Source organism: Thalassophryne amazonica, chromosome 12 (assembly GCF_902500255.1).
Source record: "Thalassophryne amazonica chromosome 12, fThaAma1.1, whole genome shotgun sequence".
NCBI classification, from domain to species: Eukaryota; Metazoa; Chordata; class Actinopteri; order Batrachoidiformes; family Batrachoididae; genus Thalassophryne; species Thalassophryne amazonica.
In genome coordinates this window covers 96430647-96448644 of record NC_047114.1, presented here as the reverse complement: position 1 = coordinate 96448644, position 17998 = coordinate 96430647, and the positions used below count along the sequence as shown (strand labels likewise).

General features: G+C 40.9%; 1 protein-coding gene across 1 annotated transcript in view; it reads right to left on the bottom strand.

The window, feature by feature from the left end:
- Nucleotides 1-16163, bottom strand: part of LOC117521318 (partitioning defective 3 homolog) — a 497351-nt gene extending 481188 nt beyond the window's left edge. The window contains exon 1 of the mRNA XM_034182632.1: nt 15804-16163. Coding sequence (XP_034038523.1) covers nt 15804-15923 — 120 coding nt within the window. The 5' untranslated portion in view covers nt 15924-16163. The remainder of the gene's footprint in view (nt 1-15803) is intronic.
- Nucleotides 16164-17998: the final 1835 nt, after the last annotated feature.

Genomic DNA, 17998 nt, shown 5'->3' with positions numbered 1-17998 from the left:
CGGGTTCAAATTGTATGTTTGTCAAGCACGGATTTCCCGAAAAATTAACTAAATTGTTGCTGAAAATGTGTGCTAAAAAGTTAGCTGCTTCACTGTCCCGAGGCTGTCAAATGCTATGCGAAGCAGCTCAGCGTGCAATTGAGGAGAAGTCGAACAGAGATTCTGTCTGCTGAAAGGGAAAAAAAGTCTCCATTAAAATCCTGCTTGTGAGCGTCAATGATGATACATTTATTTTACAGTTGAAAGGCTTTGTGTTTCCCAAAAGTTCGAAGTTTGCACAGCACGAAAACAGTGACAGGAAGAAAAAGAGCGAGAGAGAGAGAGATGGAGGGAGAGAGAAAGCGAGCAAGAGAGAGGGGGAGAGAGGCAGAGAGAGAGAGAGAAAATGCTGTCTTTTCTCTTTAAGTCTAACGCAATTAAAAATAAAAGTACTTACAGTGAGGAAAATAAGTATTTAAACGCCCTGCAGTTTTGCAAGTTCTCCCACTTAGAAAGCATGGAGGCATCTGAAATTTTCCTCTTAGGTGCATGTCCACTGTGAAAAACAATCTTAAAAAAAAAAAAAAAAAAATCCGGAAATAATGTATAATTTTTTTAAAATAATTTATTTGTATGTTACTGCTGCAAATAAGTATTTGAACACCTGTGAAAATCAATGTTAATATTTGGTACAGTAGCCTTTGTTTGCAATTAGAGGTCAAATGTTTCCTGTAGTTTTTGACCAGGTTTTCACAAACTGCAGCAGGCATTTTGGTCCACTCCTCCATACAGATCTTCTCTAGATCAGGTTTGGAGTTTCAGCTCCCTCCAAAGATTTTCTATTGAGTTCAGGTCTGGAGACTGGCCAGGCCACTCCAGGACCTTGAAATGCTTCTTACGGAGCCCCTCCTTAGATGCCCTGGCTGTGTGTTTGGGGTCATTGTCATGCTGGAAGACCCAGCCATGACCCATCTTCAATGCTCTTACTGAGGGAAGGAGGTTGTTTGCCAAAATCTCACAATACATGACCCCATCCATCCTCCCTTCAATGTTTCCACCCCCATACTTAATGGTTGGGATGGTTTTCTTGGGGTTGTTCTCATCCTCTAAACAGGTGCAATTAATACAGGTAAAGAGTGCAGAATAAGAGGGCTTCTTAAAGAAAAATTAACTGGTCTGTGTGAGCCAGAATTCTTGCTGGTTGGTAGGGGGTCAAATACTTATTTGCAGCAGTAACATACAAATAAATAAATAATAAAAAAAAAAAATCATACATTGTGATTTCTGAATTATTTTTTTTTTTAGATTATGTCTCTCACAGTGGACATGCACCTAAGATGAAAATTTCAGATACCTCCATGATTTCTAAGTGGGAGAACTTGCAAAACTGCAGGGTGTTCAAATACTTATTTTCCTCACTGTAATTCTTTCACCAAAACATCAAATCTAGGCTTTCATCTTCGACGCACCTTCTGGCAAATTCTTGCCGAACATTCAGGTCTCCTTTTTAAGAAAATCCTCATATAAAATCAACAATAGTGATAATTATAATATTAAAGCAAACAGAGCTCTGGTATCAGATCAGAAAAGTATCGTATCGGCAGATATCCAAATTCAGGTATCGGGATCAGATCAGAAGTGAAAAATTGTGGATCAGTGCATCCCTAATATCAGTATCGGCTTTTACTGAATAAACAACACAAAAACATTTTGGCTGTTGGAAACTGTGCTGTTGCGTAGTATGTCCAGCAGAGGGAATCATTTACAATGCTGTCAAAACATAGCTGGGACCCCACATCACCCCTTGGTCACATGAGCTAAAAGAGAACGGCAAAGCGACCAGCTGCCATCCATTTTCAGCCAGAGTGGCTATTTCAGAGCAACAAGAGACAAGAGGTCACTATGCCACCAGCTCAGCAGAGCCAAAATAGGAAAGAAGGTTATTTTCCACAAATGCCGAGCAATGCGACACGGTGACAGCAAATCCGAGTGAAAGCAGCATGATGTACATGGGTTTGTTGCTCAAACAAAATACGACGGTGTAACACGCTCACAGAGAGGTGGACCAGTGCACAAATCTGTTTAGCATTTCTTTTCCCTCTTGTTTTTGTAAAAGTTAGTTATAAACAAACACTTTTTATATTGGCAGATATATACTGATATTGTAAATGTTTTACTTCGTCATATCAGCATCGGTATCCGCCCCCCCACCCCAAACAAAACATGCATATCACTCAGGCTCTGCTTTTGTGTGTAAATAAAATCCTCCTGATAACTTCGCATCCAAGATGATGATCACTGCTAAAACTTTTGTTAGCTGTCTGTAATGTAGGGTTCTTTATCACTGTGTAATTATGACATCATCTTTCACAAAAACACAATCGTACAACACTTTGTGCTTCAATCAGACATGTCAACATGCAGTTTGGCTCAGGTTTGCTGCTTCAAGACCAACAAGGAAAACGATTCTTAATGGTCTCGACAGGCATATTCCAACTGTTGATACTGTGTTGACCTCTACTGGTGGTTGGCTCTCACTGCGGTATTGTATCACTTCCTGTTCCGGAGCACAGCGGTGTTTTTCTGTATCTGTTAGCTGTTTAATCTGCGCAGTTAGATTGATCTAGTTATCTAGATTACGATTTGTTTCCCAGTGTAATCTTTACGTGCCTTAACTAAAGCACTCCTTCTGCTGAATCACCTCTAAATTATTTACACATTATTCACTTTGCGTGTTTTTAGGAATCCGCTAGCTTAGCGTAGCTACTAGCTCTTAGCCGATTTAGCATGGCGGCTTCTCCTGTCTCTCCCGCACTTTTCTGCTCTGGGTGTGAAATGTTTAGTTATTCCTCGGCCTCCTTTAGCAGTAACGGTACTTGTAATAAGTGTAGCTTATTCGTAGCTTTGGAGGCCAGGCTGGGCGAATTGGAGACTCGGCTCCGCACCATGGAAAATTCTACAGCTAGCCAGGCCCCTGTAGTCGGTGCGGACCAAGGTAGCTTAGCCGCCGTTAGTTCCCCACTGGCAGATCCCGAGCAGCCGGGAAAGCAGGCTGACTGGGTGACTGTGAGGAGGAAGCGTAGCCCTAAACAGAAGCCCCGTGTACACCGCCAACCCGTTCACATCTCTAACCGTTTTTCCCCACTCGACGACACACCCGCCGAGGATCAAACTCTGGTTATTGGCGACTCTGTTTTGAGAAATGTGAAGTTAGCGACACCAGCAACCATAGTCAATTGTCTTCCGGGGGCCAGAGCAGGCGACATTGAAGGAAATTTGAAACTGCTGGCTAAGGCTAAGCGTAAATTTGGTACGATTGTAATTCACGTCGGCAGTAATGACACCCGGTTACGCCAATCGGAGGTCACTAAAATTAACATTAAATCGGTGTGTAACTTTGCAAAAACAATGTCGGACTCTGTAGTTTTCTCTGGGCCCCTCCCCAATCAGACCGGGAGTGACATGTTTAGCCACATGTTCTCCTTGAATTGCTGGCTGTCTGAGTGGTGTCCAAAAAATGAGGTGGGCTTCATAGATAATTGTCAAAGCTTCTGGGGAAAACCTGGTCTTGTTAGGAGAGACGGCATCCATCCCACTTTGGATGGAGCAGCTCTCATTTCTAGAAATCTGGCCAATTTTCTTAAATCCTCCAAACCGTGACTATCCAGGGTTGGGACCAGGAAGCAGAGTTGTAGTCTTACACACCTCTCTGCAGCTTCTCTCCCCCTGCCATCCCCTCATTACCCCATCCCCGTAGAGACGGTGCCTGCTCCCAGACTACCAATAACCAGCAAAAATCTATTTAAGCATAAAAATTCAAAAAGAAAAAATAATATAGCACCTTCAACTGCACCACAGACTAAAACAGTTAAATGTGGTCTATTAAACATTAGGTCTCTCTCTTCTAAGTCCCTGTTGGTAAATGATATAATAATTGATCAACATATTGATTTATTCTGCCTAACAGAAACCTGGTTACAGCAGGATGAATATGTTAGTTTAAATGAGTCAACACCCCCGAGTCACACTAACTGTCAGAATGCTCGTAGCACGGGCCGGGGCGGAGGATTAGCAGCAATCTTCCATTCCAGCTTATTAATTAATCAAAAACCCAGACAGAGCTTTAATTCATTTGAAAGCTTGTCTCTTAGTCTTGTCCATCCAAATTGGAAGTCCCAAAAACCAGTTTTATTTGTTATTATCTATCGTCCACCTGGTCGTTACTGTGAGTTTCTCTGTGAATTTTCAGACAATTTGTCTGACTTAGTGCTTAGCTCAGATAAGATAATTATAGTGGGCGATTTTAACATCCACACAGATGCTGAGAATGACAGCCTCAACACTGCATTTAATCTATTATTAGACTCTATTGGCTTTGCTCAAAAGGTAAATGAGTCCACCCACCACTTTAATCATATCTTAGATCTTGTTCTGACTTATGGTATGGAAATAGAAGACTTAACAGTATTCCCTGAAAACTCCCTTCTGTCTGATCATTTCTTAATAACATTTACATTTACTCTGATGGACTACCCAGCAGTGGGGAATAAGTTTCATTATACTAGAAGTCTTTCAGAAAGCGCTGTAACTAGGTTTAAGGATATGATTCCTTCTTTATGTTCTCTAATGCCATATACCAACACAGTGCAGAGTAGCTACCTAAACTCTGTAAGGGAGCTAGAGTATCTCGTCAATAGTTTTACATCCTCATTGAAGACAACTTTGGATGCTGTAGCTCCTCTGAAAAAGAGAGCTTTAAATCAGAAGTGTCTGACTCTGTGGTATAACTCACAAACTCGTAGCTTAAAGCAGATAACCCGTAAGTTGGAGAGGAAATGGCGTCTCACTAATTTAGAAGATCTTCACTTAGCCTGGAAAAAGAGTCTGTTGCTCTATAAGAAAGCCCTCCGTAAAGCTAGGACATCTTTCTACTCATCACTAATTGAAGAAAATAAGAACAACCCCAGGTTTCTTTTCAGCACTGTAGCCAGGCTGACAAAGAGTCAGAGCTCTATTGAGCTGAGTATTCCATTAACTTTAACTAGTAATGACTTCATGACTTTCTTTGCTAACAAAATTTTAACTATTAGAGAAAAAATTACTCATAACCATCCCAAAGACGTATCGTTATCTTTGGCTGCTTTCAGTGATGCCGGTATTTGGTTAGACTCTTTCTCTCCGATTGTTCTGTCTGAGTTATTTTCATTAGTTACTTCATCCAAACCATCAACATGTTTATTAGACCCCATTCCTACCAGGCTGCTCAAGGAAGCCCTACCATTATTTAATGCTTCGATCTTAAATATGATCAATCTATCTTTGTTAGTTGGCTATGTACCACAGGCTTTTAAGGTGGCAGTAATTAAACCATTACTTAAAAAGCCATCACTTGACCCAGCTATCTTAGCTAATTATAGGCCAATCTCCAACCTTCCTTTTCTCTCAAAAATTCTTGAAAGGGTAGTTGTAAAACAGCTAACTGATCATCTGCAGAGGAATGGTCTATTTGAAGAGTTTCAGTCAGGTTTTAGAATTCATCATAGTACAGAAACAGCATTAGTGAAGGTTACAAATGATCTTCTTATGGCCTCGGACAGTGGACTCATCTCTGTGCTTGTTCTGTTAGACCTCAGTGCTGCTTTTGATACTGTTGACCATAAAATTTTATTACAGAGATTAGAGCATGCCATAGGTATTAAAGGCACTGCGCTGCGGTGGTTTGAATCATATTTGTCTAATAGATTACAATTTGTTCATGTAAATGGGGAATCTTCTTCACAGACTAAAGTTAATTATGGAGTTCCACAAGGTTCTGTGCTAGGACCAATTTTATTCACTTTATACATGCTTCCCTTAGGCAGTATTATTAGACGGTATTGCTTAAATTTTCATTGTTACGCAGATGATACCCAGCTTTATCTATCCATGAAGCCAGAGGACACACACCAATTAGCTAAACTGCAGGATTGTCTTACAGACATAAAGACATGGATGACCTCTAATTTCCTGCTTTTAAACTCAGATAAAACTGAAGTTATTGTACTTGGCCCCACAAATCTTAGAAACATGGTGTCTAACCAGATCCTTACTGTGGATGGCATTACCCTGACCTCTAGTAATACTGTGAGAAATCTTGGAGTCATTTTTGATCAGGATATGTCATTCAAAGCGCATATTAAACAAATATGTAGGACTGCTTTTTTGCATTTACGCAATATCTCTAAAATCAGAAAGGTCTTGTCTCAGAGTGATGCTGAAAAACTAATTCATGCATTTATTTCCTCTAGGCTGGACTATTGTAATTCATTATTATCAGGTTGTCCTAAAAGTTCCCTAAAAAGCCTTCAGTTAATTCAAAATGCTGCAGCTAGAGTACTGACGGGGACTAGAAGGAGAGAGCATATCTCACCCATATTGGCCTCTCTTCATTGGCTTCCTGTTAATTCTAGAATAGAATTTAAAATTCTTCTTCTTACTTATAAGGTTTTGAATAATCAGGTCCCATCTTATCTTAGGGACCTCGTAGTACCATATCACCCCAATAGAGCGCTTCGCTCTCAGACTGCAGGCTTACTTGTAGTTCCTAGGGTTTGTAAGAGTAGAATGGGAGGCAGAGCCTTCAGCTTTCAGGCTCCTCTCCTGTGGAACCAGCTCCCAATTCAGATCAGGGAGACAGACACCCTCTCTACTTTTAAGATTAGGCTTAAAACTTTCCTTTTTGCTAAAGCTTATAGTTAGGGCTGGATCAGGTGACCCTGAACCATCCCTTAGTTATGCTGCTATAGACGTAGACTGCTGGGGGGTTCCCATGATGCACTGTTTCTTTCTCTTTTTGCTCTGTATGCACCACTCTGCATTTAATCATTAGTGATTGATCTCTGCTCCCCTCCACAGCATGTCTTTTTCCTGGTTCTCTCCCTCAGCCCCAACCAGTCCCAGCAGAAGACTGCCCCTCCCTGAGCCTGGTTCTGCTGGAGGTTTCTTCCTGTTAAAAGGGAGTTTTTCCTTCCCACTGTAGCCAAGTGCTTGCTCACAGGGGGTCGTTTTGACCGTTGGGGTTTTACATAATATGAGGCATTATTGTAAAGCGCTTTGAGCATCGGATGCAGATGGCAAAGCGATATGTAAATGCAGTCCATTTACCATTTACTTGAATGATGCCTGTTCCCGGGGTGTGCATGCCAAGATCCGTAAGATGTCCTGTAAATCACTTCAGAGTTACAGTGGGGAAAATAAGTATTTGACCCTCTGTCAGTTTTGCAGGTTTTCCCACCTACAAAGAATGGAGAGGTCTGTAATTTTTATCGTAGATACACTTCAATTGTGAGAGACAGAATCTTAAAAAAAAAAAAAAAAAAAATCCAGAAAAATCACACTGTATGATTTTTAAATAAATAATTTGCATTTTATTGCATAAAACAAGTATTTGACCCCCTAGAAAAACAGAGCTTAACAATTGGTACAGAAACATTTGTCTGCCATTACAGAGGTCAGACTCTTCCATACAGATCTTCTCCAAATCTTTCAGGTTTGGAGTTTCAGCACCCTCCAAAGATTTTCTATTGAGTTCAGGTCTGGAGACTGGCCAGGCCACTGCTGGACCTTGAAATGCTTCTTACAGAGCACCTCCTTAGTTGCCCTGGCTGTGTGTTTGGGGTCATTGTCATGCTGGAAGACCCAGCCAAGACCCATCTTCAATGCTCTTACTGAGGGAAGGAGGTTGTTTGCCAAAATCTCGCAATACATGACCCCATCCATCCTCCCTTCAGTACGGTGCAGTTGTCCTGTCCCCTTTGCAGAAGAGCACCCCCAGAGTATGATGTTTCCACCCCCCATGCTTCACGGTTGGGATGGATTTCTTGGGGTTGTTATCATCCTCTAAACATGGTAAGTGGAGTTGATTCCAAAAAGCTCTATTCTGGTCTCATCTGACCACATGACCTTCTCCCATGCATCCTCTGGATCATCCAGATGGTCACTGGTGAACTTCAAACGGGCCTGGACATGTGCTGGCTTGAGCAGGGGGACCTTGCTGCCCTGCAGGATTTTAAACCATGACAGCATCATGTGTTACTAATGTAATCTTTGTGACTGTGGTCCCAGCTCTCTTCAGGTCATTGACCAGCTCCTCCTGTGTAGTTCTGAGCTTTCTCAGAATCATCCTTACCCCACAAAGTGAGATCTTGCATGGAATCCCAGACCGAGGGAGATTGACAGTCATCTTGTGTTTCTTCCACTTTCTAATAAATAATCATAACAGTTGTTGTCTTCTACCAAGCTGCTTGCCTGTTGTCCTGTAGTCCATCCCAGCCTTGTGCAGGTCTACAGTTTTGTCCCTGGTGTCCTTAGACAGCTCTTTGGTCTTGGCTATGGTGGACAGGTTGGAGTGTGATTGATTGAGTGTGTGAACAGGTGTCTTTTATACAGGTAATAAGTTCAAACAGATGCAATTAATACAGGTAAAGAGTGCAGAATAAGAGGGCTTCTTAAAGAAAAATTAACAGGTCTGTGTGAGCCAGAATTCTTCCTGGTTGGTAGGGGATCAAATACTTATGCAAATTAATGATTTAAAAAACATACAATGTGATTTTCTGGATTTTTTTTTTTTTAAGATTCTGTCTCTCACAGTTGAAGTGTACCTATGATAAAAATTACAGACCTCTCCATTCTTTGTAGGTGGGAAAACCTGCAAAACTGACAGGGGGCCAAATATGTATTTGAGAACAAATATGTATATGAGAAACAGATTTATTCAGAAATAATCTGTTTCGGAGCATTTTCTGCTATCTTGGTTATGTTGTTCAACCGAGCAGCCCGCTGACATCATGCTGCCTCTCTTTACGCCAACTGGCAGTCGCCGTGTCCTTCCCAGCATCCCTCGAGTGATCTATGAAACCACTGCCAAATGTAGGTCACAGCGTCTGATCGCTTTTAAATTTCTCCCCTTCAGGGGTCAAAATTCTAAATCGTTTCCAGACAGCGTGAATTTTGATCATATTGGTAAAATCATATTAAGAATGAACTAAGTAATAAAATTATAGTGGTGCCACAAAAAATTTGTTTTATGACTTAAATCTTCAGAACCCCATTGGCTGTACAGCTTTAATAATTGTTGGATGGACAGACTACCAAACTAAGAATTTGATTATTTTAACTCTAATATAACTTAACAAAATTTTAATGAATGTGGATGCTATTCATGCTCATGTGACTCTGCTTACTGCTTCACCTCGTCATTTTACTTGCGGGCTTAGGAAAAGGGCTTTTATATATATATATATATATAATATATATATATAATATATATATATATATATATATATATATATATATATATATATAATATATATATATATATATATATAATATATATATATATATATATAATATATATATATATATATATATATATATAATATATATATATATATATATATATATATTATATATATATCTCAATTCATGTCCGAATCGCGATTCTTATTTATTAAGATTCTGAATCGATCCTAAATGTCCAAGAATCGATTTTTAAAAAGCATTTTTAATTTTCTTGCTTACTCGCTGCGTGTACTGTTTGTCAGGCAATGGCTTCTGTACTACAGCGTCCCCGCGAGGGACATTCATGAGCTGCAGCTTAGCATGGCGGACGAAGAGCTAATTCAGCCAGCCCCGTCTTTGCTGAAGGTAAATGTTTGGGGTGCATTTTGGATTTTATTATTTGCTGCATAAGAAGGAGCTTGACATGACTTATGCAGTGTGCAAAATCTGCAAAATGAAAGTCAAGTACTTCAGAAACACTTCAAATCCGCAAATCCACATGCTACGCCATCACCCGGAGCTAAAAGAGGAGCAGCGGTATCTGACGACAACTGACCAGTGCTTTGTTAAACTGCCAGCCAACTCTGAACGAGCAAAGCAGATAAGTAAATTTACATCTAGAATCACTTGATTAACCTTGTAAAGCTGCATTTTCTTAAGCATAAACATTTTTAAGTAATATAACTATTTCTCAGAGCTCTTTGAATGAAAAATCGATTCTGAATCTAATCGTCACCCCAAGAATCTGAATCGAATTGAATTGTGAGTTGTACAATTCACATCCCTAATATATATATATGTATATATACACACACAGTGGTATCTCGTTATAACGCGGTTCACCTTTCGCGGCCTCGCTGATTTTTTTTTTTAGTCCAATTTTGCATGCTGTTTTTTTTTTTTTTTTTTACAGTGCATTGTGTTCCGCGGCCTCATCAAGCAGCCGGTCGCGACACCGCGAAGGGAGAGCACACGCATTGTGTTCTGTGTGTCTGTTTATAAGAATCTTCTCACCCAGAAGAAAAAAAAGCACCAACAACTACCCATAACTGTGTTCTACACTCGGAAAAAGACACCTGCAGTGAGGTGTGAGTCAGTGGAAAAAGACGTGACAGCGCAACGGCGCCAGGACGAAGAGGCGCGATTAGAGGAACTGTGAAATACTGGTCAGTCACTATTAATAATTTCTTATGTGTCCAACCTTGTATGTTGATCGTTAAAATTAAATTTGTTAGTTCTAAAAGCCATCATAATTATTTATAGGAAAACGTTCTATTTTTATTTCTCAAACAAATGTTTGGGCCTGAAAACAGGTTGGTCTTATTTTTCTACTCAGGTTTGAACTTTGAGAGTGTTTACATACGAGAGAAAAGTGAGAAAATGTTCATGCCTGATTGAGAAAAGTGTATAAAGTGTGTAGTGAGGGGTTTTACAGCCTTAATACTTCTATAATAATTATAAAAAATAACGCTGACCACTTCGCGGATTTCGGTTATCGCGGGCTATTTTTAGTACGTAACTCCCGCGATAAACGAGGGACCACTGTGTGTGTGTATGTATATATACACACACATATACACACACACACACACACACACACACACACACACACACACACACACACACACACAACAAGCAAAAATGTGCTTGATGTCAAAACCTGCCTACTGAGCCAGAAGCAAAGATGTGAAGCAGATGCTGGATAAATCAAAATGCCAAACATTTGCAAACATGTATAACATGTATTCTTTTATGGTTATATGCGTGGAAGATGAAATATTAAATCTTTAGTCACAAAGTGTGAAGATACAGTTATAAAAGTGTGTTACAGAGCCAATTTGTAAATGAGGGTGACAGGATGAGCATTTCATTGTTAACAAAGCTCTAATGACCAAAGGCTCGTCTTATCTGATCTAAAAAACACAACTTTGCCCTTGAAGCAGTGAGCCAGTTCAAAGGTTATGACTTCATTACATTTTGCCTCACAACAAGTTCTGTTTAATCTTAAAAACTTGTTCAGTTTCTTACACGTGCTTTTGGGTGAAGCTGCATCACATTTGAAATAGCGCTTGATTGTAAAAATGTTCATATTTAACCATTTCTATAATAACTAAGGGTGTGAGGGGATGAACAGAATCTCTATTCATTTTGATGGATTAAAAAATAGCACAATATTTATAATTCATGATAACAGAAAAGATCTTTTTTATTCCCTTGTGACCCTGCTTTCACCTGATGTAATCAGAGAACTTTGCACATAAAGCTTTGGGGTCATGAAAAGATTATCGCTTGCTACCTCAAGGTCACGCACCAGCTTTTCTTAACTTCGGTGTTATCATGGAGATTTATCAGGTCCATGCCTTGTGGCGCGGCAGTGCGCCTCCCTGACCAGCGAGGTCTGCACGCTGCCTGCTCAGACAGCAATGCAACTAAAATCTGATAATCACACACTTAACATTTCTGAAACAAATGGGAATTAACAAAAGCACAATGTTCTCACTCGTCTTCTCTATGCACTGAACATGAAGTCTATAAGCCCCCCTTTACTTGGAGAAGTGGTTGGGGTCAATTCTTACAAGAACTTTGACAAAATTAAGGAAGGAATTGGAGATTTTCAAAGAAAACAAATTGGAAATGGGCACCCCCTCCCCCCAATTTGCTTTAGAAATCCAAATACTCACATTCGAAGATACTGGGGCGGCTGCGGTAGGTCGTTGTGTGCACGCACCACCAACATAGCAGCACGCCTGGCCGGGCACAACAAGCCACAACACTATTTTGAATCTATGTTTAGGTAGTCGAAGTAACGCCATGGCCAAGAAACGGACAATTAAAAGCATCAGCGAGTATTTAAAAGATAGAAATGTTTCAACCACGGGTTACAGAAAGCAGAAGCTGTTCGATTTGGTGGAGAGAGAAGACGACGATTAGGAACGGGAATACCAACGATGCTGAACTGTTGTCCACAATGACAAGTCGTTCGTACTACCTGCATCATCGGCTGTTCCTGATGCCCAACTGTTATACTCGGGCATGTCTACAATCTAATTCTTTCTAAAGATTTATCAAATTCAACCATAATCTGTCATTTCTGCAGCAGAAATGTCACCATAGCAACAACGCGGACTTCTGAGCTCTGGCTAGCCAAAAACTGCCAGGGTCTCAATTTTATATCCGGGTATTGGAAAAACTGCGCATGCACACAAGAGACTTACCGCAGTGCCCCTAGTACCTTCGAATGAGAGTATTTAAACCTAAAGGTTATATAAAGTGCAGTCCTCCGGTTAGCCGTCCTTAAACATGTAGAAGGTGCTGGTTATCCAAATTATAACCAACGTGGAAATATATTGGAGAAATAGGAATATTATTAGAATAAAAATCAAATTACTCTTCATTAACTGAAGGCCTATCTCCCCACCAAATTTTGCTAAAATCCATTAATGTCTTTGACATATACGACTGACATACAGACAGCGCTAAAAACATGACCTCCTCGACAGATGTATAAACGTAAATAAATGTGTTGTGCGGGCGGTAAAAGTTGAACATTTTAAACATTTATTTTTTTTGTGCATGTGTGTGTTAAAATGGGACAACATACCAAATTGACAAGTCGACATGAGACGAACACAAGTCTACAAGCCAAACAATGTCAAATCAATGGTGACATCAGAATGTTAGTAGGTTATAAAAAGTTCTCTAGTTCGACCTCAATGTTGCAAACTGAAACCAAACAAGGTCCAGTATTTCAGAAATCATAGGTCTTTTTGTGTGTTGTGGCCTGTTGTCTACTCACAAACTGAGTGGTCAGCAAAAACAGAGCTTTTGAAAAACTTATTCCAATCTGTAAACTCCCTGTCAGTGTTTCCATGTAGACAAAGAAAACAGAGTTTTTGTCTTTTTTTTTTTTCCAGGTTTCTGACTGCCCAACATTGTGATAAAAATAAGTCCCTTCGGCTACTCCCTTGTTTTCACTCTGGGTCGCCACAGCAAATCTGAGGTGGATCTGCATACTGATTTTGGCACAAGTTTTACACCGGATGCCCTTCCTGATGCAACTCCACATTACATGGAGAAATGGGGAGGGGTGGGGTTTGAACCAGGAACCTTCCACACTGAAACCAAGTGCACTAACCACTTGACCACCACCCCTACAAGTAAGAGTGAGTGTTTAAAAACATTGACACAATGAAGAACCCCAAAGATTTTAGAGGCCAGTAAATCAGATAGGAGCCAAAGACATTTGTTACACGTTAGGATTATATCGCCACCTGTTGGCATGGCATGTGCTTGACAGCGCTTTACAAAGCGTTTTGCCTTTTCATGTGGACAGTGATTTAAGTATAAAATCCCAGTTTTACAAAACACCCATATACATATGGATTTACTGGAACAAATGTATAGAAACATGAACGTTGTTTTAGAATACAGATGTCAACAATCCAATATGATTTAGCTTTTTTCTCCTTTTGGTTATATGATTGATCTGGAGCATGACAGAGTGCGGGATTGATAGATAGATAGATTGGTGCTTTGTTTGAGGTCCTGTGGACACTGTAATGGTTCATCATGGTGAAGAAGGGAGCCAGATGCTGAGACTCCTGAATTACCAGGCGATTTCCGCTCCTATCCTCACTTATAGTCATGAACTTTGGGTAATGACTCAAAGATACATGGTCACGGATAAAAGATCAGGTATCTGGGCTTCAGGGACAGGGTGAGAAGCTCAAATATAGAAAAGAGACACAGAGTAGAGCCGCTGCTTCTTTGCAGGACACACTGTAGGGATTATATTTCCCACTAGTCTTGGGAATGACTCAGGAAGTGTTAGTGGCGTTGGCTGAGAATAGGGAAGTGTGGGATGAGCTGGTTGGTCTACTGTCACTGTGACCCAGATAAGAGGCAGAATGAGAATTACTTTTCTGATGTATCAAATTTTATCAGATTTTAGAGAATTTTTTCTCATTATATACCGTTTTAATATTGGAAGTTATCATGACAATCATTCAGTGAAGAGGAAGATCATCTCTCGACTGACTCCCGGACAGGATGGTGGACGTGGAGAAAATCTACACCCAGGGTTGATCTAAAGGCGCCCGTGCATCAGTTTAATGAGGGAATGTCGTTGCACGCCTTCACAGTCGTTGGGTTACAAGCCATCACCTCCTCTGCCCAATCCGCCGTCGAGGACCTCTCGATTCCCTAGAGCCCAGTTAGCTGTCTCGTGTTCAGGGTTCCTTCTGAGCCTTCAAGGTTACCACGGCATCCATGGGGCACACAAGGTCCCCACCGTATTTCCCCCCAACAGGCTGTCTCCTACTTGATCCTTTACCCAGGTGTCAAGGTGCCAACCAGGGGCTGGACTTTGACACCCTTGGCAAGTTACTAAAAGATGGCATTTGTCGTTTTGCTAGAGGTGGGTGATACCAGGAATTTTGGTACTGATCCGATACCAAGTAAATACTGGCCCAGTATCGCCGATATCTATACCGATACTTTTTCATATTTAAGCTTCATACATCCAAAGGATCCAAAAGACCTGATAATAAAGTATTTTGTTGTCACGTACAATGTTTGGCGAAATTCTATCCTATCACAATCAACATTTTTGTTAAAAAAATATCACTCAACACAACTTAAAACAAAATCTCCTGAGGTAGAGGGCTGACAAACCACAATACAAGGGTGCGCTGCTCCGTGTTGTGTGACATAACTTTGATGAATCTGGGTGTGCAGCAGTTGGTGCGTGCGGGAAAGAAAAAAAAAAGCTTGAGTATCGATCTTTTTGCACAATGATCGTTCAATATCAATACTAGCGTTGGTATCGATATTAGGATCGATCTGCCCACCTCTAGGTTTTGCATTCACTGTATTTTAGTGTCCATGAAAATTATTTCTATCTTACAGAATTCTGAGCAACATTTCTTGTAAGAAAGCAGCTATAATTTACTGTTATTAGTTTCTCCATTGTCAGCAGCATACTGGCTACATACTAGCACGTACAGCAGCATAAATACAAGTCTTACAATTAAATTATTAAATCTGCAAACATCTGTAACTTCGTAAATGTTATTTATTTATTTTAATTCTGCAGGAAATAACGAATTATTTTGATTCCCAGAGCAACTTTGATGGCTTCACACACACACACACACACACACACACACACACACACACACACACACACACACACACACTAGAGCCACAATGGCGGTGCGGATTTTTTTCTTTTGCACGGAGGAACAACACACCGCGTCTAAAACACGCACACGCAGCGGCGGGATGTGTGCACGCAAACTGCACAAAACGTGCAACATGAGTAACGTGCGGGGGGAAAACAAAAAAAAGCAAAAAAAACAAAAAAAAACAAAAGCCGCATCTGTGTCCGTCCGCTATCTGCGCTGAAGTTTGCGCCATGTTTTGAGTTGAGTCCGGAGCTCCCGGGACGCCAAAAAAAAAAAAAAAAAAAACCGCAGGAAACCACGCAGAAAGTGGGCTTCACTCACCTTAGCGATGGCCTTCTTGTACCTCATGACAGCCTGCTGAATGAGCGAGTGGACTTTAATGTTTCCGTCCCCGCACGGAACCACCACTCGGGTCCTGCCGAAGCACACCGTCACCTTCATGGCTCAGTATCCGAGATCCAGGCAGCCAGATTCGGACTCAAACCGACAGCAGGCGGACGGGAAATAAAGTTGGACCATTGGGTTTTCCGGTTCGATTGTCCCCGAGATTCCCTTGTGGATATCAACACGAGACGCTTTTCCTCTTGTCCCCGCCGGACGACATTGTTGTTGTTGTTTTTTATGGGTCTTTTCAGCCCACCTGTTTAGCTCCTCTCGCTGCCGCCGTCGATCCTTCTGCCGCTCAGCTAACGCTCCGTGATGCCTCTGCTGCATTCAGGGACTGTCGGGAATTATGAGCTGCTCCAGTGAGAGTCGGACAATCCAGGCTTATGACCTCCAAACGTTCCCAAAAGCCAGACGCCAAATGTAAACCTGAAGCATTGGTGTTATCAACAGTCGGTACTAAAGTCACAAAGCAGTGATTTTTTTTTTAACAAATCTCTCTGTTATTCCTGAAATTATCTGTTACACTCAAGGGAATAGTGTGGGTTATCAATCCAGATGCCCACGATGGTACCCTATCCTCAGATGACCCCAGAAAAAAATAAACCAACCGATAGAGTCTTTTGGGAAGCTAATACCAATATATTAGAGAGAAAACAATAAATATATATTTTTTTACAATACCGATGTATCTGATAACAAATAGAAGTGTTTATCTCTTGTTCACTTTTATAAAATACAACAAAAAGTAATGCCACACATACTGCATTTATCAGAAATCAGACAATCAGAATCACTTTATTGTCATTATACAATGTATAATGACATTTCCCTTGACTGCTCCTTATAAAAATATAAAATATACAAAATATAATATGCAGATTAAAAATGTATGCACAATGGTAGATGTTAACACCTAAAGCAGTTTGTGCAACAGTTCGCTGTGCAGAATTGCAGGCGAGGACAGTAAGTGTAGCATATACACTCAACAAAAATATAAACGCAACACTTTTGGTTTTGCTCCCATTTTGTATGAGATGACCTCAAAGATCTAAAACTTTTTCCACATACCCAATATCACCATTTCCCTCAAATATTGTTCACAAACCAGTCTAAATCTGATAGTGAGCACTTCTCCTTTGCTGAGATAATCCATCCCACCTCACAGGTGTGCCATATCAAGATGCTGATTAGACACCATGATTAGTGCACAGGTGTGCCTTAGACTGCCCACAATAAAAGGCCACTCTGAAAGGTGCAGTTTTATCACACAGCACAATGCCACAGATGTCGCAAGATTTGAGGGAGTGTGCAATTGGCATGCTGACAGCAGGAATGACAACCAGAGCTGTTGCTTGTGTATTGAATGTTCATTTCTCTACCATAAGCCGTCTCCAAAGGCATTTCAGAGAATTTGGCAGTACATCCAACCAGCCTCACAACCGCAGACCACGTGTAACCACACCAGCCCAGGACCTCCACATCCAGCATGTCCACCTCCAAGATCGTCTGAGACCAGCCACTCGGACAGCTGCTGAAACAATCGGTTTGCATAACCAAAGAATTTCTGCACAAACTGTCAGAAATCGTCTCAGGGAAGCTCATCTGCATGCTCGTCATCCTCATCGGGGTCTCGACCTGACTCCAGTTCGTCGTCGTAACCGACTTGAGTGGGCAAATGCTTACATTCGCTGGCATTTGGCACGTTGGAGAGGTGTTCTCTTCATGGATGATGCGAAGGAGATGTGTTGCACTGCATGAGGCAAATGGCGGTCACACCAGATACTGACTGGTATCCCCCCCCCCCCAATAAAACAAAACTGCACCTTTCAGGGTGGCCTTTTATTGTGGGCAGTCTAAGGCACACCTGTGCACTAATCATGGTGTCTAATCAGCATCTTGATATGGCACACCTGTGAGGTGGGATGGATTATCTCAGCAAAGGAGAAGTGCTCACTATCACAGATTTCGACTGGTTTGTGAACAATATTTGAGGGAAATGGTGATATTGTGTATGTGGAAAAAGTTTTAGATCTTTGAGGTCATCTCATACAAAATGGGAGCAAAACCAAAAGTGTTGCGTTTATATTTTTGTTGAGTATAGTTTAAATCTCAGTCTGTATAGTTCCATC